The sequence below is a fragment of the Plecotus auritus genome (assembly GCF_963455305.1).
Source record: "Plecotus auritus genome assembly, chromosome: 1".
NCBI lineage: Eukaryota > Metazoa > Chordata > Mammalia > Chiroptera > Vespertilionidae > Plecotus > Plecotus auritus.
The window spans coordinates 40,002,536-40,028,681 of NC_137770.1; the positions used below are offsets into that span (position 1 = coordinate 40,002,536).

The following is a 26,146-nucleotide window of genomic DNA, read 5'->3' on the forward strand; positions in this document are numbered from 1 at the left end:
AAAAGCCAGCATCTTTTATCTCAGCCCTGGGTTACTAACAGCAGTGTGCCCATTCTGAAAAGAATAGAAACACCAGTAAAATCAGACTCTGCTCTTGCCCTCATCGGACTGCCAGTCCTTGGACCACCTGCAGTTTTCCCAGTTTTACACTTCCTTCAGGACACTTGTCACTTGCCTCTCTAATCAGCATTTGCTGATCAGTCAAGACCGTTAGCCTTTCCTCTCATCTGCCTGACCACTTACCAACTCCTGGGCTACTTGAATTGCTAGATAAATCTCATAACTATATCCACGAGTTTCCCAACAAATTTATCACTTTTAATGTAGCCAACTCCACTAGGCTACTGCCCAATACTGGTTTTTTATGTTGGTCATCTTTATGCCATCCCCAGAAGATGCTCTCAATCCCTGAGTCCATACTCACTTCTTCTCATTGTATGACCACACTCTACCTTCTCCCAAAGAGCAAAAGAATTGTGTGCTATCAGGTGCTTTCCTCCCTGCCTCAAAGTATCTGTTCTCTTGTTGCCTACTACCGTCCATGCGGGACCACCTTTGACTTGTGTGTTTTCTACCATTCTGCTGTTGACTCCTTTTCCTGTATCCAGGGTCACCTCCTCTCCATCTCTTCCACTGGCATTTTTCAATGTCTCCTCCATTTGTTCCCTCAGCTTGGCCAGCAACATATTAAAATGTCCTACAGCCTTAAAAACAATAACAACAGCAAAAACAGCAAAATACTCCATCCATAATAATTGGGTAGTAAAAAAAAAAAAACAAAAAAAAACCCTACCAAGGGCCGAGGGGTGGGCCACTGGCTCAGCCCCCGCGCCCACCTGTCCTCCCTCCCTTTCTTGGGCAGAATGTGTTCGATGGGTATTCACGGCCGCCATCTGCGCAGGGCGGTGGTGTTCTGTCATTTATACACATTGTTCTCATTAAAAAGCAAATTATACTTGGAAAAAAACAAACTATAACTTTGAGAAATCTGGCTTTAAAAATAAAGAGAAATGACAACTCAGGGAACACCGTTAGGGTGAGATAAACCAAGATATAGAGGAGGCCTGAAAGCCCCTTCTAGGGTCGTACTAATTTGAGAAGAGGTTTCTTTATATGAGCAAAGATATTTTTCAGAAAGAGACAATATTTTTAAATGATATGAACTCCAAGATTCAAATTCTTTTAAAAGGTGAAGAAAATGGCATCTTAAATCTTCAGAAACTTTTAATTGGCTTTAATACGTTGCAGTAATATTCCTATTATTCCAGTCATCTGCAGAGCAGAATGTTCCAGTTAATTAACTATGCTGGTTAATAAAGACTTGCCCTATCTATCATATACACATTACAAATTTCAAAGACTCTACCATTAAAGATCATATGGGACATAATTTACTCTTTCTGTAGTGTTCAGGAGGCATTTGGTATATTGCAGGGCACCAAAGAAAAAAGAGAACAGAATAATCTGGAGAGCAGCTCACCAGGCTTTCATGAACGTTACGGTACTCAGCCTCAAAATGAGTCCCATAATATAGATATTATGGCTGTTTGACAGATGAAGAAACCAAGACTGGGATGAAATGTACATGCAGGGCCATACAATGGCAAGGCCAGGACTTACAGGCATGTTTCCAAATTCCAATGGCCTCTACCATCAATTCATATGGCTCCAATCAAAGTTCATAAAAATGGATGGAGTTCCTTGTAAATCAACCTCAAGGATATACACAAAGCTATAAATATAAGCAGAACTATGTAAAAACCACGTTTAAAATAGAAAAATAAATGAATTCTGGAGACTCAATCTTTCTATAGTACCTATAGAGGGTAAAATTAAAGAATTGGCAACAACTAAATATAGTTAGCAGAAGAAGAATGGGCCAACACTGTGGGAGATTTAGGTGACTATTGATGTCATCAGAAGTCCTGTCCGTGGTATGATGGTAGTACAGTTCATGAAGGCAGATGTCAGCTCAAAAGGATCCTTAAAATCTCTGTAGAATCCTTTCTCCTTAATGAGATAGTCCCTGAGAATAATGTGATTTGAAATGCAATCCCTTAAGCGTCACTTCTCTTAAACCTCATGCAAGATTGTCATTCCTGCCAGGAAAGAAAACTTTTCCTCCCAACCATTTCTGAAACTTCCAGTGCTTGAACAGAGCACTCAAGCCTGAATCCCAGACAGAATGAATATTTAGAATAAAAAGCTTGGACTCTGAGGTCATACTGACATGGAGTTAGCCATGATAATCTTAAGCCAAGTCTCAGGTTTTTCATCTATAAAATGGGAATGATGATACCTACTTAATTGGGTAGGTTTGTGTTCCCTTCCCAGACTCCCAACCTAAGAGTCTCTTATTCTGCCCTCTTATTAATTCTAAGTTTCCCCCCTCCACTCTCTGCATAAGCCACATGATCATAGAGGGAATTTGCACAACTGTTTTCAAGAGAAGCTATTCACTGTCCACGGTCAAGGGAGCTGGCTAACTCATACTTCCAGACTCAGCTAATGTCACTGCATCGTGAACATTTCTCCTGATCATCTCCCGCACCACCCCGTAATGAGTGCTTGTCCTCTGCCTCTGTATGGCCTTGTATCTGCCAAAGTTGGCCCTTATCACACTGTCTGAGATGTGCTTTCTGGCTTTCCACGAAGCCATGAACTCAAGTCTTTCATCTTTGAACCCCTGGCACCCAGTGAGCTATCTAGCTTCTGATAGCCTCCACAGGATTTGGTTTTCATCCTCTGGAGGCCTAGATGCGAGAACTCAGTACTGTTTGTAAGACTTGGAAGTCGTGTAGTAACTCCTGTGTATTCATCCTTAGTTGGTTTATAATCCCCAATGAAGAATTCACTTTCCATACTTGCAACCCCCACCCCTCCATCCCCACTCTCCAAATAATTATATCAGAAGGCCTTAGCTGGCTGGAAAGCTTTATCCCAGTGGGGCATTCACACCTGGCTTATTAAGTCATAGGAATGCATCCAGCAGGTTCTAGAGATGTAAAGCGAGAAACCCATCTACCTGCAATCTGTGGACTGCACCACACTCTTTACCAGGATAAACCTTGTGCTTCAGGGAGGTGCCTGCAGACACAAGAGAATCTTGCAGATAATTCTGCCTCCCTTCCCCCAGGATTCTACTACCTGAGATCTCAGCACTGGGACTCAGGGGGACCTTTTCTCCCACTTAACTTCCTGACAGGTACATACATTTATTGTTGAACTTTTTCCCCTATCATGGCAGAAGGCCTTTAGGATTGTCACTTTCAGGGAGCCTTGACTATTTTAGTGTGAAAAAAAAGCTACTAAATATTTTTAGTAAATGTAAAAAACAAAATAGAACTCACTGTGCTCCCAGGACTACATTAAATAGTAATTTGCCCTGAGGTGAGGAATGATTTTGTGTAGTCAGGACTTCCTCTATTCTTGGGGCACATTGTTTTCCAATTTAATAGTCATCTTTGCTGCAGTTTGTTGTTTTTTTAAATTCAGTGGAATATAACCACGAATACTTATTTCTCACTCACTTTTCACATCAGCAGATACAAGGCTACTTTGGCTGGGTTCTGCTTGTTCTGCCACAGAGACCAAAAAAGCAGCAACTCTTTGGTACTTGCTATGCTGGTGACAGAGAGGACTCACAAGAGAGCTGGTGGGACCTTGTGATGCCTCTTAAAAAGCTCTTCTGGAAGGTGTTACACTGCTCATGTATGATTAGACAAAGCAGGTCATGTGGCTAAGACCAAAGTCTTCGGGGCTGAAATGTGTAATGCTCTTACAAGGAAGTGGGTAGGGTACCCTGGGAAATTGCACAGCATCCACCATATTCATGAACATTGTCATGGCCTGGATGAAATAATACTGTACCTTACAGACAGAGATGCTAGAGAGAGCATGAGCCAGAGTTATGTCTCTTCAAAGGATAAACCTGATTCTGCTGCCTGCCTCTTTGATTGCTGTTTCATAACTTGATTCCCACACATGTGTATTCCTTTCCTGTTTTCAGGGGATGATGGAACACAGACTAATCCTGAGAATAGCAGCCAAGAAAACAGAATGAAGGCTCGCTGCCTGTCCTGCTCATCCGTGGTTCTGAAGGCTGTCTGGGGACTCTTGATCATCTTATCAGTGTCATCGTCTTGGGTTGGAACCACACAGATTGTAAAAATTACTTATAAGAACTTCTACTGCCCATTTTTCATGACTTGGTTTTCAACAAACTGGAACATTATGTTTTTCCCAGTCTATTATTCTGGTCATCTGGCCACTGCTCAAGTAAAGCAATCCCCAATGAAAAAATTCAGGTAGGTTCTATGTTAAATGGCCAATAGGATGTTTTCTAAAATATTTTCATACAAATATATATGTTTTCATCTCTTTGGAATATGAGCTGAGTTGACTTGGGGAGTGTGGAGATACAGGATCTAAGGTTGGTAATGAACACTAGGAAACAGGATAATTCCTCCCCTAAATCAAACAAATAAACAAACAAACAAACAAAAAAACAACAACATTGTGTGTCTACAACATGCCTGGCACTGTACTGGTGCTCTGTATATCTTGCCTTATTTAATCATCATTGGTGATAACATCCACCTTTTACAGAAAGGTTAAATGACTTGTCCAAGGTCACACACTTATAAATAGAGGAACCCAGATTTCTATCCAGACCTATTTATCTCTGAAAGTCATGTTTTAAAAGAACACCCAGTGTCTCAAGCCCAGAAAAGAAAACTATATTAATAATAGAATTGTTACAAAAACATTTGCTCAATGTTCTGGACACTGTGGCGCCTAAGCCAATGAAATGGCCTGATTCCATGCAAAGGGAAGTTTGGCCCTGGAATACTTTGAAAGATGCCATTCTTTACTGACTAGGTGCACATGTCTGTTGGTTTGTAAGCCATGAACTTGATGGTGCCATGGTTCTAGCAGTTTCTCTATGCTCACCCTGGCTTCTACAGCCTCCCCTTGGTGCTCGGGAAGTTGGCAGGGCCCCTGTCATCCAGCCCTGCACAGTACTCAAGCAAGGCAAAAGCAGCTTTTGGGTCAAAATTCCTCTGCTAAGGGACAGATTCTCGGAAAGGAAAAGCCCAGAGCTAAAAAATAACTTCTAGGACAATCACTCTGATCACCAAGGGAAAGCAGTAGTCAGGCCCCCCGTGGATGACAGTGGGAAAGGGACAGTTCTCTACACCAGCTTGTTGCTCCTCGGCCTAATGACGATCAGTTTGCCTTGCAGGAGACAAAAGAACCTTTCCTTCTTGCCCGGATAAAGAAAAGAAGGAATGACGATTATAATTGGTGATTATAAGGCTATTCTTAAAAACTTCACAAATTGGAAAGGGTGTATCTTCAACTTCTATTTTCTATCACCAGCTTGGAGTTGCCTGGGAATGTTAAAGTCATACTGTGAGCTCATTTCCCATGTGTGCCCATGAAAATTCAATTATAATAAATGAAAAAGAACAATTTAAAAATAAATATGTTCTGGTTCAGAGGAAAGAAAAAGCCTTACAGCTATTTGTGATTGTTAAAGATATTTTGTATTTGATTCCCATCAAAATAGACATGATGTTGGGGCATAAGGATTTTTTTAATGATACTATTTAATAAATGATCACAGAGAGCGTGATTATCAGACTAAAATTGTCCTTATTTGAAAATACTTGTGTGCACCCATGGCCGGCGTGGCTACTAGAATGCTCCTATGGTTTAGACACACATGCTGATACAAACAACAAAAGTGTAGTAGGGGAAGTAGTACCTCAGAAGGCCTCATAGCAAGCCAAGTGGGTTTCATTTAATATAACCCATTTCCAAGAGGCTGCTGCTGACAGAGGTGTTTTGGCAATAAGCTTCATCTTCACCACATCTCTCATGTCGGGCTAACTCTGAGTTTAGCGAAATCTGTGATTTGATGGGACATCTCCACCTGTTCCTGCAGGTAGAGTGAAGCTGACCATTTCTAAAACCGAGTCAAAGAGCTTCTGTTGTCAAGCAGGGAAATTGTCTTTGAAGGGAATATTCCCCAGGCCCTACCTCCAGATGAGAGGCAAATGCTATCAGAAAACTCTGAGATCCTTGATCTGGTTTCCCCTGTAGACCCATCAACACCATCGGCCAAGAAGGTAACTGGGCAGAAGAAGGGGAAAATGAAGTTAGTGTGTAAGACCAGGGACAGAATTTGTCCCACAGCGCCAGACCCTCTCATTCATTTCTTCTTTTCTCTTGAATGGCATGAAAGCATTTCCAGTTTTATTTTTTTTCTTATCACTAACATGGGAAGACATTTTAATCAAGTATCAAATCTAGATGGTAACAGTTGTCCATTTGGAAGTTGTTTTTGATATTTCCATCATTCCATTTATGTACTATCAAGAGAATTCAATCGCCTAAGGTGAATTTGAAATTTAAGAAGAAAAAACACACAATATACTCTAGTTTGAACACAAGTATTTTCTTCAGGAAAAATGTCTCTAGAGGGAAATATCTATTTGGCTATGTCAGGCACCGATGAAATGACATCAGAAAAGGGTCAATAACTAGCAGGTGCTGTAAGGATGATGGCTGTGATTAAATTATCAGTGCCCCCACCTTCTAAGCTTTGTCCAAGTTTCTCCCCCTCTCAATGCCACTTGTCTAGAAATTCTGATCCCATCATTCCAAGGAGAGATGCACTTTATTTGCTTCTCTGCAGAAATAGATTTTTTTTAAATATATTTCATTGATTTTTCACAGAGAGGAAGGGAGAGGAATAGAGAGTTAGAAACATTGATGAGAGAGAAACATTGATCAGCTCCTGCACACCTCCTACTGGGGATGTGCCCGCAACCAAGGTACATGCCCCTGACCGGAATCGAACCCGGGACCCTTCAGTCCGCAGGCCGATGCTCTATCCACTGAGCCAAACCAGTTAGGGCGAAATAGATTCTTTTTTGAGTCTTTGCATTTCTTAGCACCTTAATGCTTAAATATTAGAAGGTTCTACACGGGTGACCTGGTGTTTGCATGGAGAGCATTTTTAATTCCTGCAACAGCAGTGACATATGAAGAGAAGGTTGGCAGTGAAAGAAAAAGGAAGAAAGAGTGGACCGATTAGGTAGTCAATAGCTGGGGACAGGGTGAGCCAGGTGGAAAGAACAGTCTCTTCAGGCAAGGGTGGGGGCCCTCCCTCAGCAGTGCTTTGCTTGGGAGGGGGGCGGGGCTCTGCGTGTGTGTGGGGGGGGGGGGCGTGCAGGGCGGCTCTCCCTGTCCATGTGCCTCCTCTGGTCTCCCCCTTAGGTCCGTGGTCGGCAAACTGCGGCTCCCGAGCCACATGCGGCTTTTTGGCCCCTTGAGTGTGGCTCTTCCACAAAATACCATGGCCTGGGCGAGTCTATTTTGAAAAAGTGGCGTTAGAAGTTTAAGTTTAAAAAATTTGGCTCTCAAAAGAAATTTCAATCGCTGTACCGTTGATATTTGGCTCTGTTGACTAATGAGTTTGCCGACCACTGCCCTAGAGTCTAACATTCGCTTGCGTGTATACAAAGTCTTTGATTGAGAGCACTCTATCCAACCTGATGGTGGGCTCTGGGAAGGAGGAACCATCACTGGCTAGGGCCAGTGATAAGAAAAGACATTCTTTAATCAGAAATGGGTTTGTTGTGGTTCTCCATAAATGTATACTGAAGGCATTTAGTAGTTGTAGATGTTAGAATTAACCTATAACTCTCAACTCTAGCTTTCCCTGGCAGACTCTCACGGAGCAGATCCCTTGAAAATACAGAATACAAACTGTGTGCCCAGGATGTTCTGTCGGAACAGCTGTTTGTTCTATGCGTGGCTCTAATTCTAGTATCTCCGTGGTTGTAGGGTTTGAGAGAGGCCATCTATTTTCCTGTGTGTGCTCACACACACACGTCATTTGTGTTTCCTTTACAAAGGCTTTGCCTTTGGGTTACTTAGTCCCTTCACTAAAGTTTTGTCTCTTTCAAGGTAAAGTTTACCTTTGGAGAATCGTGTTTTCGTTTTATGAAAATTCTTCTCTTTGGTTGTTTCCTGCATGAAAGGAAAACACTACACAGTTTCTATGTGTGCAAATTGCATTTTTAACCTGCCTGGAATCTCTAGTTTGCAATTCCCAGCATTCTCAGCAACATTTTCTATGAGACTTGATATCGAAGGCCACACCCCTGTGCTTAGAGCTTCGCCACTTTGTCACTTCCCCCACCATAAGGTCCTCCTGCTTCATTCATGAGACTAGCATGACTAAGGATTACTTTGGTTTGCAATACTTTGAGGCACAATTATTTCTCTTCAGAAAATGCTAGAAGAAAAACTAGTACTAGTACCTTCTGGAACCATGTAAATATATGTGCAAACATTAGTAACCTGTTGCTTTGAACAAGACATTTAAATTGCTCTTGAAGATACAATGCCTGGCACATGATAGTTGCCCAATAGATGTCTGAATGTTCATGAACAACTGAGTGAGAGAAAAAATAAAGCCAAATTCTCCCCGAAGCAAGCTTATTTTCAGTGTATAGTTAAATAAGCAGTTATTCTATCACTTCCATTACTGCCTATCTGTATCACTGGCTTGAACACTTTGATTAAAATTGCCCCGTGGGCTAAATAATCAATTTAGTCAGAAATCAAACAAATCAAAGTTTTAACCGAAGTGACTATTTTTGTACAATGAATCCAGATGATTCCTCCAAAATAGCCAAATGTTTGTATATAGCAAAGTTATATCTTGTTGAGTTTTGTTTTTACTTTATTTTTTTTTCTGGTTTAAAATGCTGGAGAAAAAAGAAATTAGCCAATTGGGCAGATATATTAGAAAGAGGCATAGTGTCTTAGAAATAGTAGAATCCCAAGCTATGTATGTCTTTGCAGGATATTGAGGCTGAGAGTTTCAGCCTGTTCACGCAGCAGCAGCCATCTGGGTCCTGCCACATTCTCCCCTTGGGAAAGAATCTTTTCTCTTTTTCACTAGCTAGTAATCCCAGCAACCACACATTTCTGTACTTCTCTGGGCTTCCCTGAGATTGTTGGGCAACAGCAGAATGGCCGCCCCAGTAGTCTCAAGCGCACATCTAGATAGGAGAAGTCTAGCTCTGTGCCTGGGGAGATGCAGGCTCTTTTGCGTGGAACCCTTGTGGCCTGTAGGTGGCAGTACATGGTTCAGTAGGTTCCACAGGTGACCAATGAATCCTGAATGTTCTGTGCTCTTGCCTGGGAATGGGTGCCAGGAGTTAAGACAACACAAGATGTGTTACAAGTAGTACCTGACTATTCACCTCTTTTTCTTTCCTAGGGAATGCAGTCGGATTTTTGGGGAAGATGGTCTGACGTTGAAGCTCTTTCTTAAAAGGACTGCTCCCTTTTCTATTCTATGGACTTTGACGAACTACCTGTACTTACTGGCTTTAAAGAAGCTGACAGCCACGGATGTCTCCGCTCTGTTCTGTTGTAACAAAGCCTTTGTCTTCTTGCTGTCGTGGATCGTGCTGAAAGACAGGTTCATGGGAGTGAGGGTAATGGCACATTTGATTCAATGCGCGAGGCCGCCCTTGGTTGTAAATCCTGGCATCAGGAGAGCTGCTTTGTTTCATGGAGTTTCTGTAAAACTTTCCTATTGGTTCTGAGTACAAAATGGGATTTGAAGATGAATAAGGATGCCCAGGCAGTTGCAACATCATGAAAGGATAAAGAGATTTCCATTGGGCAGTCACCTGATTTCAACAGGAGGCACTAAAACATGGAAAATAAGTTCTTTTTTAAAAAAGAAAAAGAATTAATGGTGTGACCAACTCCTTCTGTACTCAAGAAAGAAGGTCTGAGCAAATTAGCCACAGTAAAGATTAGGATTTGGTTTTTTTCAATCAGCATATGTTGGGATAACTCCCTCATGTTTCTCTCCAACCAGAGATGGGGTTAATTAATATTAGTGTAAGTAGCCAAGATAAACAAACAGTAGTTAAAGTCACTGGTGATGGCACAGTGCTGTTAAAAGTGGCCATATATCCGTGTGACTAATCTAGAAATGGAACTAAAGACAACAACTTGTACTTCTTGGTACAAATTAACTGAGTCCAACCACTTCAATTCTGAGTTTATTCCTTTCAAAAGTAACATGGATTTTAAAAAATTGTTTTTGTATGCTTAGTCTATATTAGATTGATTGAAAGACATGCAAATTTAAGGAGTCAGATCTCATTTATATAATCTAGCATGCCACCATGTTGAAAATATTGAGGAAATAATTCTTTAGAAAGAGGTTTAAATGAATAGCCTTTTCCCAGAAGAATAATCACATAATTATTCTTCCCTGAAAGAGATGTCCATGATTGTAATCAAAATGTTATTCTTGTTGCAATTCCAGGGCCCTGGAATACTGAAATTACTGTCTATATTAGAAAGCTTATGATCACCATAAGCCTGAAAGCTTTTTTAAAATAGTCAATTAGCAAATTCTGGTTGTATCTTTGGAGATGCTGCTCAGAAATTCAGGACTAAAGATTGACATGAAGAAAAAGTAGGAAGCTATGGCAGAAGACAAGATAACAAACTGAATCAGCCCATGATGCCATTAGAATATACCCACACATTCCACCAGCTAATCTTAGATGTGACACCAAAGGGAAGCTTCATGTTTTATACGTGGAGCACTGGTGCTGGCTGTTCATCATCAGATACCCTGACAAGTCCTTGAGAGCAGGGACCTTCCCTATATTGCTCACTGCTCCATTCAGGAGGAGCTACATAATTTGTGGGGCGCAGGGCAGAATGAAATGCAGGGTCCCCTGTTAAAAAGTGTTAATAATTTCAAGATTAAACCAAGCAGACCATTAAACCAAGAATGGGGCCCTTCTAATCATGGGGCCCTATGCATCTGCACAGGTCACATGCCCTGTGCACGGGAGAAAGTAGGGGCTCAAAAGATATTTGAAGATATAGTAAATGAACTCATGTTTATTAAACCTTTCTCTTTTCTACTTCCATCATGGATGAACCATGAGAATTTGTCAGAAGAGGGGGAAATAGAGGGGCATCTGAATACCAAAAGGAAGTCAATACATTGACTATTAGATTTACCAGTGAGAAAACCAATTGCATTAGAGTGAATGAATGCATCTAACTATGGAACTTCCTGATGCAAGAGGTTTTATTAAAGAAGGTTCAATGTTTATTTGAGGTCTTTTAAGAAAAAAAATCTCAGCTGTGTAACATTTAAATCACAGATTTGGTAAATCTGCCTAGAGGCTACAAACCATTGCCATTTTAAAATTGGTATCTGTAATGGGTTGAATGGTGGTGCCCAATAAGGTGTCCATGTCCTAATCCCAAGAACCTGTGAATAAGACCTTACTTGGGAAAAATGGTCTTTGCAGACATAATTAAGGATCTTGCAAAGAGGAGATTATCCTGGATTATCTGAGTGGCCCCTAAATCCAATAAGAATCCTTATAAGAGACACGCATGGAAAAGACACGCAGAAGAGGAAGAGGCAATGTGACCACAGAGATGGATTTTGGAGTGATGTGGCCACAAGCCCAGGAAAACCGGGGCAGCCACCAAAACCTGGAAGAGGCAAGGAATGTATTCTCTCCTAGAGGTACCCCTGGGAGCATAGCTCTGCTGGATTTAAACTTCTCACCTCCGGAACTGGGATAGAATACATTTCTGTTGGTTTCAGTCACCAAATTTGTGGTAATTTGTTACAGTAGCCTCAGGAAACTAAATAGCATCTGTAAGTAATAAGACCTGATAGAAAAAATGTTGAGGAGTCCATAAATAATTGTTATAAATATATACATAAAGTAAGACATCAGAGATGGCAAAATGGTAAGCATTAGTGTGAGGCATGCTGGTAGAAGACAGATACTTTTCTTGTTAAATGACAGGCATTGGGAAGGGTATAAACCATGTTTCAGAAGATTGTCAAGGTGTAATTTTAATGATGCCCAGAATCAGGCCAGGGAATAGGAGAAGCACCAGAACACATTCAGCATTTTGCCTTTTGACAGTCTCAGCAATTCTTTTCCTCCTGAGACATATTGAGAACATGCATAATTAGGTCATTTGAGAAATTAAAGGAGGGCAAACAGAATACTGACAGCATAAACACAGCTTTTATTGGCCCCGTCCACAAATAATCTAAGCACAGCCTGTAAGTGCCACCTCACTTGGACTTCTCTTTTTCTAAGTAGAAGTTAAAGGGTCATCAGATTAAAATTAATATTTCTGACTGATTCTTGAGGCTTCGGTAGTTTAGGAACAAATCATTTTTGGATTATAATTCCATTTGCTTGACCTCAAGAATGATTACATTTAAGATTAAATATATGGCCTATTTTTTATGTCAAATCACACCGTGAACAGAATGAAGGATGCCTTATGTTACAATATCAGTAAAGATGGCTTTACCTGGAGCAACGGTTGGCCAGAATTATCAATGCTCACGTAAAAACTAATTTTGTATTATGAACAATTTACTAGTTTGTTTCTTTGGACTATTGGTTGACTTATAGATGGAAAAGTAATCTGTTATACATTTAGTTTTCTGTTATGAAATCATTTCAACCAATTTTCTGGTAAACGCTGGTGTGTTAGGAAACTCATGAATAGTTGCTTACAGCTGATATGTGATCATCCCATGGGAATTAGTCTAGTTCTTTAAAAGATCATTTTTTAATTGCAAAGATGTTGGTGAGAATCCAGTTCTTGGAGCTTTGGTGAAAATAGGTGTTTTCCCATCTTCGAGATCTTGCCTTGGGTAGCTAGCATTCTTCAATCCATGAGAGGCAGAGAAACCACCTTAATAAAAAAGGGTTTTCCTTAAAGAAAACCAGCCACTGAGTTGGTTTTTCTTCTCTGTCGCTGGTGTCTATTTCCCTCCAATGAAAAGTAAATGTCACACTAGAAAGTTAAAATATTTTCTTTCAGATCTTGCCCTTCCCTTATTTTTCATATTATTAATTGATTTTTTCTTTTATTTTTTAAATTTCCTTGAACATATGAAGAAAACTGATGGGTGGTAAATGGTTCAGTAGACCCCAGGTTTTTTTTAGCAGATTAAGGAGATGAATTCATATCCCTTTAGCTTGGCACCCACATATTTTCTAGCTATAATTGGGTCCCTATACAGTTAACTTCCCAAACTGTGGCTCTTTTGGAGACTTTCCTGCATGCACCAAGAACCAACTGGAGTATGCCAGTTAGAGTGAATCTCTCATTTCTTAAACTGCACTTCTCTGAATTCAAATTGGGCTCCAGAGCTCTCTAAATCAGGACACTGGAGCTGAGCTGCTGCTGATTTGTGCCAATATCATACATTAGATAAGATTCAAGATAACCTTTCATTTCCATCTTGTCTTTGGTTGACATTTATGCAGTCGCTGTTCATTCAGGTTAGTGCCGAATCCTCTATCCAGAGCCTTGATGGTTCCTCAAGGAGGAAGTTGAGGATGGACAGTGAGACTAATCCTTTTCAACCCCTTCTTGGGGGAAGAATGATTTATGAATACAGGAAGTGTGGGGGCTCTGATTTATGTCCAGAAGGAATCTGTAACCCCTTCACCAAGGTGTAGTCAATAGATCCACTCTATACACCGCCCCCACCCCCCAGCCCCCGCCCACATACACACACACACACACACACACACACACACACACACACACACACACTCACTCTTTAGTCTTTTTTTTCTGGCATTTCTTTTCCTTATTTCCATCTTGGTCTCATTGAGATCATTTTCAGATGGATTTCATTCATATAAAAATAGATGTATATGTGTGGCAGGGAGTAGGGAGTGGGAATCTTGGTTGGACGTTCTGCACCCCTTGGGTCTGACCAATTCTAGGGATCCATCCTCCACCTGTCACACACACAGTGGACTTCCCACCTCTTTCACTTCTCTCACTTCACTTCAAATCCTGACCAATTTCATTAGATCTGAATAAAACAAATGGTTCTTTTTGTGGAACCTAAATGTAACATGTAAATATGTTTTATGATTTTGTATAGACATGGTTTCTTAAAAATACTCTAAATATAATCAGAGAAAGTAGGATGATCATTGGAGCAGGTCTCACTGGCCAAGCCATTAATGTGTATTTCACCTTCAGCTGCTGACGTTTAGTCTTGAACTTGAGTACAGCCCTGCTGGCAGGGCAGCTTTGAGGCCTTTCACTTTAGAGGCTGCTGTCGGCTTGGGCCTCCCCATGCTCCACCCAGCTTCAGAAACAGTTGACCACAAGGCAAATTAAGGAAATATGTTGGGGTTACAAATAGAAATAGAAGCAATTAAAAGTTCATCTCAGTACCCTGAACCCTAGAAGGGCTGATATTGTTATGTAAATAATAATTCTGGAAACCATTTGTCAAGGGGAAACACAGTGAATGTAATGAGGCTGGAAAACCTCATGAAGATTCAGAAAAGGGCTGGACCCTTGTGATTTTTGAGGGCCTGAGCCAAAAGGGGGGGAAAAGACCATACAAGAAAACAAAAACAGTCAAAAGCCAGATGCTTCTCTAGCCTTCGTCTGTACAAATGAATTCTTTAAGAGGTGGAAGAAGCTAGCTTTCATGCAGGGTCATGGGTGGTCTACAGCACAGTGAAATCACCAAATGTTAACCTTCAGGCCTTCTTGGGCTTCAGAAACAGGCTCCAACAGCCTCATGATCCCTCCAATTGGCCCTGCAAGTTGATGCGGAGGCTCTCAGAGGGGTTTGAACCTGGAAAGGAAGGTAACCATCTACGGAGGTGATGTCGCTCACGTGGCCTGCTGGGATAATGGGCTCAGCATGATGTAAGAGGACCGAGAGGGTCAGAAAGTTAAGAATGAGGCATTGTCAGTTTTATGGTCATTGGTTAGTAACCTTTTCACGCCAAACAGATTCAGGTGATGGTAGTGGTGGGATTTCCGTCTTAGTTAGAACCCTCTGGTTGGTGATGGGCTGGAATTAGAATAGGCTGTGAGAGTCTGTGAGTGTCTGTGGAGCCGAGGGGGTAGCACCAGCAGGTGGTGCGAGTTCAGCACAGGAGTCCTTCATGTGCACACTCAAGTGCTCGGATGCATTTCTGTGTTTCACCATGTGGCTGTGCACATATGAGCACTGTTGACACAGTATTTAAGGCACCAGCTTCCTGCAGGCATGTTTCCAGTGTCCTGAGCCCAAGAAGAGTCGTCTGTGTTTTTCTGTTGAGAACAAACTGTTAATCCTTCCTTAATGACTGATTAATTCTGAAAATGCACGTGACTCAGATTTGTGCTTGTGTTATTTGTTCTCTGGAAGTTTGAAGAGTTGAACCCATGGAGCCAAGCAGTGCCACTCTGGGACCATCCAAACGACGTTCCAAAAGGGACTTCCACACAATATGCTCCTGCATTTTCTAGATTAGCTGAGATCCCTTCCCTTAGTTCCAACTGTGTAGATAGGAAAATTTTTAAAACATGGCCATCGAGAACTTATTCTATCAGATAGTTGTGGAATTTAAATTAAAATGTGGAAAATAAGTTAACTTATCTTTCTCCCCAGGAAACCTATATAATCTATTAATCTATAAATGGCTGTTCATAGCAGAGAGAAAATTTTTTCTAACATCTCAAATATTCAGATTTTCATGTTTTTAGAACTTAACTAACAGTGTTGTCTGACCTCCTGAAGTGAAAAATGCTTCTCTCCATGAAGGCAATTGAAAGAGACACTGCTGTAATTGATATGTCAATTTAAGTGGCCCAGCTTAATATCTTCACAAGCACTTGAATATAAAATGTAATGGAGGTTTCCAAGAGGCTCATCCTGGTTCTAACGTTGAATTGCTAAAGATTATGTAATCTTTGTCAATATCTAATTCCTACCTTGAGAAAAATTTATAGTAGTAATATTATGCCTATAAATTTTTACTAATGGATTACTCAGAAAAAGAACAGTTCCCAACTAGGCCCAGATCCTGGGGATAACAGTATTGTTTTCATTCCTTTCTAGACAGTGATTTTGTTTTGTGCTGTTTGTTTGTTTGTTTGTTTGGGCTGGTTGTTTTCATAATTCCCTAAACCCAGAAATATACTAGTATATGATAGAATACTTTTAGTAATTTTAAATATGAAACAACACATCATGTTAAAGTTCATTAGGATTAACATTGTGTTCTTTTAACCCTGTTTTGTTTATTTGACCAAGAAATACAACTAATGCTTGGCCAAAAATCAAACCAAATAACCCACAAATATCAATTCAAATTTATTATCCTACAAGTTCAATCTTACGGGGGAGATCTATGTGTGCACCTGAACACTTTAATTCGTGGACATTATTAAAACACAATACAAATCAGAAAATGTCAGTGTCTAAAGAGCCTTTTCATTCTCTGAAATCAGACTGCCCAAAGAAATGTCTCAAATCCCTGGCTGAACTGTAAATCCACAAAACAAAGAAAATGATAGCCCTCACGGAATTTCCAGATCTAGGTACCCCCCCTCCCCATGTTTATTTATGAGTCTATGGCTCCTTGTTTAGAAAATTTCCTGGACACCTCATGGTGTGTGTATTAAATTCTATTCCCTATAGTTGGAGGCATAGTCTAACTACAACACATGCCTGGAAGCTTCAGAGAATATGATATTCACTCAGCAAGAGAAACACCTCCCATCAAGCAGCCTCCCGGATAACACTTTATGAAGACAGTTTTTCACTGCTGACACGTCGGCATCTGTTCTCAAGTTCTCCTGCTGTTTTTCATAAAGGCCGCTTTAGTATGGAGCTGGCTCTGAAACCCACTGTGCACTTGCTTTTGGTGGTCATTAACAAAAGAATTACTTCAGCAGCATCTAAATTATATGTGTCATCATTAACATACATTGCGCTGGCCTTGAGCAAGTCTGCAGTTATATGTTAAAGATCTACTTTTTATTGTAATAAAGAATTCACTAATAATGTTCAAAAGGGCAAAAAAAAATACCCCACAAACATTAATCACATGTGAAAAAGCTATCTACAGAGAAATTGATTTACTTGGGAATACTCAAAACTGAAGCTTGACAAAATTAATCGTCACATATGCTTAAATTTCTGACAAAGTTGCATCTTGGTTTTAAAGTTGGTGAGACAACCCTTGAAATGGCTGAGTTGCTCAAGTTCAAGATAATTAAAGAAACAAGAGCAAACCAGAATTTCACAAAGGGGTGGACTCCTGTTTTAAATATACTGAGCATCATATCAATTTATAGTAAACCATTATGATTGCAATCAAATTATGAACATTTCACTTTATGCAATTAATACTCTAGAATAATTAAATAAAATTATCATTCTGTGGTTTAATTTACATGAAAACAAGAGGAAGAACTGGCCTGCATTTGATATTCCAAGTGACAGTGCAAGCTTGCTCCTTACAAACTATTATGAAATTACTCACTTCTGTTTTCCCCTTGCCCTATATGTTGCCTCTTAGCTCCATCAATATATCTCCCTAATCAAATCCACATTATGTGGAGGTAGTCAGAAACATGCATTGATCCAAGGGGCTGATTAAAATGTATGCTAAAATATTTGAAGAATAGGAATACAGTATAGATGAAAAGGCATAGAACTGATTTCCTATTTACCTTATTTCACCAATATGGGTATAAATCTCTAGGAAGTTGAACTAAAAAATTACACTAAAATTATTAGTCCTTGATTTGAATGTGAGCAGCTTTTATATTCTCTGCCTGGATGCCTCATGAGTATACCGATTTCTTGTTCATACTGACCCTTCTACAATTGAACACAGATGTACACAGGTAATTGGGTTTCAGAAAGCAATTTAGCAGCTTTTATGAAGTCTTCAATTGCTTGCTCAGGGATATAGAGTTATCAGTTGTTTTTTAATTTATTTGCATTCTATTCGACAGATAGTTGCCACAATAATGGCAATTACGGGCATTGTCATGATGGCGTATGCAGATAATTTCCATGCTGACTCGATCATAGGAGTGGCATTTGCAGTGGGCTCAGCCTCCACATCTGCATTGTATAAGGTACGTTGTGCACTGTCTTATGTAGTCGATTGTGATTTGTAGCTCAGACTTAATAAAGTAAGGAAGGACAAAGAAAATCTTGACTAGAAAAAATAAAGATGGTTTCATGATAAAAACCACTTACTGAGTACTTGCTAATGCTGGGCACTTGCCAGAAAATTTCACCTGTATTAATGCACCCTTATGAGACATACGTGCTTCTCCCCCATTTCAAAGAAGGAACTAGGTGGGAGGAAGCATTTAGCAACTTCCATGAAGTATTCAATTGCTTGCTGTGGAATATGGAGTCATCAAAAATTTCATTTCTTTGCATTTGATGTGTTAATGTTGTTTGAATGACAGATGAGGGAACTAAGGCTTTGAAACATTAAGTAATTTGCACAAGGTCATACAACCAGGAAATGATAGAGCCAAGGTTAAAACTTGGACTGCCAACTCCAAAGCCCTTGCTCCATGGCCCCACCCCTCCCAAATCATCAACCAGTTGTAGAGGGGCTGAGAAAGACCTCTCTTCTCTTTGTGTTTCTTTAATTGCTATCAGTGGGCATTATTTTAACTCCAATTGAGGTGTTAAAAATAATAAACTGTCATTTGAGAGGTTACCTTTTGCTACATATCAACTCTGTGCCATAGAAGCTCATGTTATTAATAAAATGAAAAGTCTCTTTTCCTCTCTGAAGGATACTCTGGGTCTGCACTAAGTCCTCACCATTCTTTCTCCCCCGGAGCTGCCTGTCATCAATGAAAATTCTATTCAGAGCCATTGCCCTTAACTTCAGAATTGAGGACTAAGAGAGCAGACCTCAAAGGTTATTCCCTGAAGCTCCACATTTCAGAGCCAACTTTCTGGATGTAGCTAAAGGACTATTCCACTTTCATCTCTCGTGGTGTTTCAGTGAGAAAATTTTCTCTGAAAGGCAGAAAATGCCCTTTGCAACTCTCCTGGATGCCTGTTCTGATTATTCACCAGCCCTGCGGCTCAGAGGACACTGAGTCTATTTCCATACTGACATTTCTTGGCCCATTTATTCTGTGTGACAAACTTGACAAGTGTTCACTCAATCGCCATTAGTGTCTAACCTGCCCCCAACTGAGACTCCACTGAGGTGTCTGATGTGACCAAAGACTAGCACATGACCAAGGTCTCTTGACTGCATCTCTTGAAAGAAAGAAAAAAAAGAGAGAAAGAAAAAAGTTCGATTAAAATGAAAAGCAATATCTGGCATTCTCCTGACCATGTTTCAGATGGCTTCATTCGGGAAGTGGTAATGTAGCTGACATGCACAAAATTATATGTGCACCTTAGAAAAGATCTGCTCCATTCTCCACTGTTTGAGGGTTAATAAAGGAAGCAGAGGGGTTAAAAAGCCAAGAAATATGGACTAGAGTCCTGGCTCCCCCTTCTCCCACCCCCCAAGCCAGATGTGTGACTTCAGGTTGACTACTCATGCCTCCTGGCCTTCTTTCTCTGTACACAGATTTAGAACCCAAAAAAAAAAAAAAAAAAGAATTGTTAATCTGGAGAATAAACACAGTGTTTGTGAAAATATTTTAAGCTCTGAGAGAAAAGTACTTGTAAATCCAAGGCATCATTATTATTTCTCCCAGCACATAATGACAGGCTTTCTCTGTCCAATATAATTTTCAGTATCTGTCAAAATAAGAGTGAAATGAATTCCAGGCTGGAAGGGAAGAATTGACGGCATCTCAATCGAGAAGATTTCTCAGGCTTTCTCTGCTTTTGCTTATTATTCATCCTATACCCATCACTGATCGTGTGCATAACACAGTGTGCAGTATCCCAGCAGTTGCCAACCCTACAAGGAATTTGTTTTATGGCTTTTGCTGCTTCATCTGAAGGTTATAGAGAGTTTTCATTCCTTATCTCAATAACGCCTTAGATGTCATTGTTGAGATAAGGAATTTAGGAGATAAGGAGTTGGCAGGTAAGAAGATATGGAGGATAAACACTGGGCCAGTTAGTTCCCTGTGCAGATGAGCAGACCTTGCCTTTCTGATGCAGCCAAACCTCCAACAGGGTGGCTTAAGAGTTTCCTTCCCATTCCAGGTTATGTTTAAGATGTTTCTCGGAAGTGCCAACTTTGGCGAAGCGGCACACTTTGTTTCCACGTTGGGTTTCTTCAATTTAATCTTCATCTCCTTCACTCCCGTCATCCTGTATTTCACCAAGGTGGAGCACTGGTCCTCCTTCGCAGCTCTGCCCTGGGGCTGTCTCTGTGGGATGGCCGGGATGTGGCTGGGTAAGTGACCCCAGGCTTTGCCTTCCATTCCCTATGTCACTCGACCTTTCCTTGGATAGTTAAATTATCACATTAGATTATTCCCTTGGGTGCCTCTGTCATCTATTTCCCAAATTTATCTAAGGTTGGTTCATGTTATCGAATGTTTAGAAGGTTCTTTGCGGGCTATTGCTTGATTAGATCCAAGCTCCCCAACTGGTGTGCCTCCCATGGGTTACATTGTGAGCCCGAGGCCCAGGACACTCTGATCACCACTGGTCTTCAAGCAGCCTCGTCATGCTTCACGATGCACTGTATAATGTTACTGTGTTACAAGTGTGCCACAATGTGTTGGGCAGAGGGAGAGGGGGACACTCTCATTCAAGGAACTCAAAGTGGTTCAAAATGTCTGGAGCACCCAGTGCAGGCAGGATAGGGAGGAAGGAAGGAAGGGAGGGAGGGAGGGAGGGAGGGAGGGAGGGAGGGAGGGAGGGAGGGAGGGAGGGAGGGAGGAGAGGAGAGGACATTCAGGAGGGAAGTGAGCTATGGAGGACCTGGGAAGCCACGTGGAACAGGTTGAATTTAAAATCCATTTACTAATCTCTCAGCAGGGAGATGACAGCCTCACACCTACAGCTTACACAACCCACTCTAGCTGAGTATAGAGAATGAATCTGAGATAGCAAACCTTCACAAAGCAGGGCAAGAAGGCAGAACTGGTCTTGGTGGCTCAGCCAAGTAGGTCGTACCTAGTCAATGACCAAGAAAAAGTCACCCAGACTCTTTTTAGTAATATTCTTTCTCCCAATTCCCTATGAGAGTGTTGGCTTCACCTGAGCAACTAGGGGCTCCCACTTTCAGGCTGTGCTCCTGCTGTAGCTCAATATGAGAGGAACCTAAAAAATAACAAGCCTGCTCTTCTCTGGCCAAGCAGTCGAACACATCCACCCTCACCCCCCATGACTCAGGCCCTTTACTCAGAATCGAATTGTTTTCATTCTGCTCCTCTCTCCTCAGACCACCTAAGACAGCCCCTTCTGCCCACTCCACATTTACCCACAAGACTTGGCCTGCAGGACATCTGCCAACCCTCACTTGATTCTCTTTATCAAGGTGACATCACCTGAAGCATAATCTGAAGCAGCACTGCAATTCTTAGAAGAAAAAAAAAATGCCCTTATTTTCTTCCTCCATAGGCACTGGGTCTTCTTTTTCTACTCTGGCCCAGGCCCTAAGGGAAGGTCTTAAGCAAGACAGGAAACACACAACAAGAGAATAATCAGATACTAATGGTTGGTCCTTTGAATTCTACTTTTGAAGGCCAAAAATATGTGGTGATGACCTGTCATAACCTCTGCTAATTTAAGTAGAAATCAATAGGAGTGTTTCCATAAGACGAAACATCCTAATCAAAAGTACCTAGATGATTTCCTGGCCAAAACCAATCTAACTGGGAACAATCGAAATTTCACTGACTTGTGGCCCCATCTGTGTGCACATGATCTCCAGCTTGCTGCAAAGTAGCCCTACTCCAGTGTGTATCCCTGGACATGCTCCTGAGCAAGCCTGCTCAGGCTGGGTACCACATGTGCGGCTGGACACTGTGGTCCTCCCCCAAGCAGCAAGGTCTTCACACTCCACTGGGTGCAGTGTGACAGCATAGTGAGTTGATCATTTCACCTCTTTGCATTTGTTCCATACATCCTTTTGTCAGCCAATCGGCAAGAGGTCAGGCAACCAGAGTGGCAGAGGAGGAGAAAAAAATAAGACTATTTCATGTGAAATACCCATGCATCTACCTCCAAAATCAGAGGATTAATTGACCAAAGGTGCAGACAGCTTAAAAGGCATGGTTAACATAGACATTGATTCTTTTATGTTAAGAAGGAAAGCACCCAGTATACCAACTACCCTTTATCCTCCAATATTCTCAATATCCTCCTTTATTTTACAGTCTTCAACATCCTGGTGAATGTCGGCGTGGTGCTGACATACCCAATCCTAATCTCCATTGGGACACTGCTCAGCGTTCCTGGAAATGCAGGTACTGGTACGATTTGACATGCGCACAGTAAGTCTCCTGCTTGTGTTTGTTTTATACCCTGAGTTGTTTCTTTGAGCAATTGTGAATTATCTCCCTTGCCTGGGAAGATGTTTTTAAATATCATGAAGGTGGCAGACAACGGAATAACTATGCAACAGATTTAAAATTTGCAGCTACAAACACTGTCTTTACTTGGTTGTGCTTATAGAATTAAATACCAAATGTATCATTTGAGTTTCATGTAATCTCCCTGACAACCTAATTTTGTGGTATTTTTAGAGGAAATCCTATGGAAACAAAAGGCATCCCAGCATAGGACTCTCAAGTAAATGTCACTAATGAAAGTGTAGGAAATGCACAGGGTGTTGGCTCCAATCAGACTATCCATGGGGAGCTGGGGAAACTTCTCCCAGGAGCACAGCAGATGGCTCTCTTGTATAGATATAGAAAAAAGCAATTTGATTCTCTTCAGGGACAAGAGGAGAAGCTATTTTTCCAGGATAATCTTTCTAATGAAATCTTTCAGTGGAACAAGTATTGGAAGTAGGTTATCTGGATGACTCTACAGTCCTTCTAACTTTAAAATTCTACGATTCCAAGCCTTGGGTAGCCATCTTTTTTTGTCTCAGGACAATAAAAAAAAATGTTTCTTGAGCACTTACTATGTGATCAGGATTGTAGAAGAAACAGGAAAATGATATTATTGTCCCCTTAAGAAGTGTATGCCTGCATTTGGAAAATAATACCACCATGCATGAAATAACTTAGAATCTACAAAGTAATTTATGATTAAATGTCAAATTGTGTAATAGACTCCAAGGACTATAAGATAGTCAGAGGAAAGGAATACTAAGTAGGAGTGGAGCTGTCAAAAAAGTTTATTCATTCATCCATGTGTTTATTTATTCAATAGATGACTTCTGAGCACTTGGTATAGCCAGGAACTGTGATAACACTGGTGATACATCCTGAATAAGGCATAGTCCCTGATTTCAGCCTATGTATTAACAGAGGGAGACAAAAGGAATTGAGTAAATACAATGTAGAGAGAATTGCTTTGACAGAGGCATGTATTGAATGCTCTGACAGGAGGGGCAACCAAGAAGGCTTCCTGCAAAAAAACCTAAACAGGGAGATCTAATGGGGGGTTTAGCTGGATGAAGTGGATATGTGGAGGAAAGGGCATTCCATGGAAAAAGAACAGCATTTGTATGACCAACAATTCCACTATTAGGTACATACCCCCCAAATTGAAAACAGGGACTCAAAAATATCATTGTAAACGAATGTAAATAGCAGCATTATTCACAATGATCCAACGTGGAAACACCTAAATGTCAATCAACAAGTGAATGGATAAACAAATCATCATACATATCATACATACAATGGGATATTATTCAGCCATTAAAAGGGAGAACGTATGAATACATGACACAACATGGATAAACCTCAAAAACTTCATGCTAAGTGAAAGAAGCCAGACACAAAAGATCACATAGAGTGTGACTCCATTTATATGAAATATTCAGAATAGGTAAAGCCATAGAAACCAACAGTAGATTGGTGGCTGCCAGGGGCTGGGGGCTGGGACAAGGGGGATTTCAAAATGATGGAGATGCTTTGGAAGCAGGTAGAGGTGATGGCTTTACAACATGATGCATGCACTAAATGCTGCTAAATTCACTTTAAAATGGTCAATTTTATGTTACATGAACTTCACCTCAATTGAAAATTTATAAAGGAACAGCATGTGCAAAAGACCTAGACATTAAAGGCTTGGCTTATTTGAAAAATCTTCAGTGGGCCGATGAAACTGGAGAAGCATGAAGGGACACAGAGGAAATATCCTAAGAAGTAAAACTGCAGAGGTAATAAAGTCAGATCATGGGGGCCTTGAAGGATAAGTATGATTTAGAGATAAGGAATGCAAAGCAAAGGAAGGGAACACTACAGATGATGGTATAAAAAAGGAAAGACGAGCTTGAAAGAACAAGGAAGACCTTTGGAAATCTCTAGAAGTAGCACCAACTTTGGTCTTTTCTTTTCAAAAAAGCTTAGAAAGAGTCGTAGACAGTGACTGACCTGATATTTCTTACTTAGCTGTGGATCTCCTGAAGCAGGAGGTGATCTTCAATGTCGTGCGCCTGGCTGCCACCATCATAATCTGCATTGGGTTTCTGCTGATGCTCTTGCCGGAGGAGTGGGATGAAATCACCCTGAGATTCATCAACAGCCTGAAGGAGAAGAAGAGCGAGGAGCCTGTGGAGGACATCGCAGAGTCCAGTGTCCACCTGCGGAGCAGAAGCAGGGCCAACGGGGCAGTGTCTATACCGCTGGCTTAAGGAGGGACACATTCTGAATGCACGTGTCTGTATATTCTGTGAATATAATAAAATTTTCTCACTACCTGTACACTCACGTGATGGTATTAACTCTGAATTTGGATAAGTCATCTGTGAAATAAAGCCAACAATAAAAGTTTACATTTATATGCTTATCAAGGAGGTGTAAATAATCATAATAAAATTTTTTATTAAAACATATTCATCCTTGTTCTGTTTCTTCTGGGTTTTTTTTAGGGGGGGGGATTTTTCCCTAATTCACAAAATTTTCTGAAAACATGCCATTCTACTAAATTTTTATGGATCTGTGTCATTACCTTTTTCCCACCTGAAATTGAGACTTTTTTATTCAGAGGAAGTTGCATAAGAGGCAAACACATGAAAACACACACTTTATAGATATTTAAGTCCAATAAGAGCCTTAAATTTGAAAGCTGAAAAGTACTAGTACTAAACATATCAACAGAGCACCTTCTTTCTACATGCAAGACCTACATTAGGAACTAAGAAGAGGTGAGGATGTAGAAGACCCCATCCGTACTTTCAACATGCTTGCAGTAGTACAGAGCACAAGAGAGGTTACAAATACCTCTAATAGGAGGTACACATCTGAAAATGGCACAGTGGTGATAGAGAGGACATCTGTTACCAACCATCTCAAAAGTCCTTCACCACCAAGTTTTTGAGAGTCATTTATATTTGCTGTCACTTCTTCAACTCCCACTCACTCTTCAACGCACCTGCTCCCATCATTCCCCAGGAAGTTCACTCTGCAAAGTCACCAATGACCTCTCTCTTGAAAAACCATATTGACACTATTCAATCCCCACTTTATTGTCCTCTCTGCAGCATTTGACACGATGACCATTCCTTTCTTCCTGAAACAGTCTCTTCTCCTTGATCCCACTATAATCTCCTAGTTCTCTTCCTTTCTCACTGGTTGCTTCTCTGGGCTCCTCTTTCTAGGCTGATCTCATCATTGGCCTTCTTAGCATCCCACTCCACATTTTCACTTGGGGATCACATCTGCTTTCATGCATCAAATGTCATTCAGGTGGTGGTGGCGGCTTCAAAATCTTTATCTCCAGCCCAGATTGGTCCTCTGAGCTTCAGATTAGACTATCCAAATGCCTTCTGCACTTGGATGCCGCATTGTTCACTTTAGATTCCAAAATACAGTTGAATTTATCATCCTTCCTCTCCCTTGTTCCCTGTCTAGGTTAATGGTACCACCAATCACTAGCTGCCCAAGGCAGGGATCAACCTTAACTTCTGCCTTCCTCACCCCCCACATCTAAACCATAAGTCTTGTTGCTTCTCTTTCTTAATATTTTCAAATCTATACACTTCCCTAGTATGTTACTTATTCTCTGCCCGATCATCTCTTTCCCTGATTAATGAAAGTCTTTACATTGGACTCTAACTCCCAGTCTTGGGTTTCTCATCCCTCTTGTGCCTTGCGGAGTGACTTTTCTAATATATAAATTTGACCATTCTACTCC

At 40.8% G+C, this 26,146-nt stretch overlaps 1 protein-coding gene across 5 annotated transcripts in view; it reads left to right on the plus strand.

Annotated features, from left to right (window-relative positions):
- SLC35F4 (solute carrier family 35 member F4) overlaps window positions 1-24,844 on the plus strand; it is a 177,555-nt gene extending 152,711 nt beyond the window's left edge. For 2 of the 5 annotated variants that reach the window (XM_080665522.1, XM_080665523.1), the window contains exons 3-8: window positions 4,010-4,307; window positions 9,305-9,524; window positions 17,894-18,015; window positions 20,084-20,276; window positions 22,210-22,299; window positions 24,403-24,837. In XM_080665522.1, the coding sequence (XP_080521648.1) occupies window positions 17,905-18,015; window positions 20,084-20,276; window positions 22,210-22,299; window positions 24,403-24,644 (636 nt within the window). In that variant the 5' untranslated portion in view covers window positions 4,010-4,307; window positions 9,305-9,524; window positions 17,894-17,904 and the 3' untranslated portion in view covers window positions 24,645-24,837. Of the gene's footprint in view, window positions 1-4,009; window positions 4,308-9,304; window positions 9,525-17,889; window positions 18,016-20,083; window positions 20,277-22,209; window positions 22,300-24,402 lie in introns of all 5 variants that reach the window. The other 3 variants (XM_080665521.1, XM_080665519.1, XM_080665520.1) reach the window with 3 other exon arrangements.
- Window positions 24,845-26,146: the final 1,302 nt, after the last annotated feature.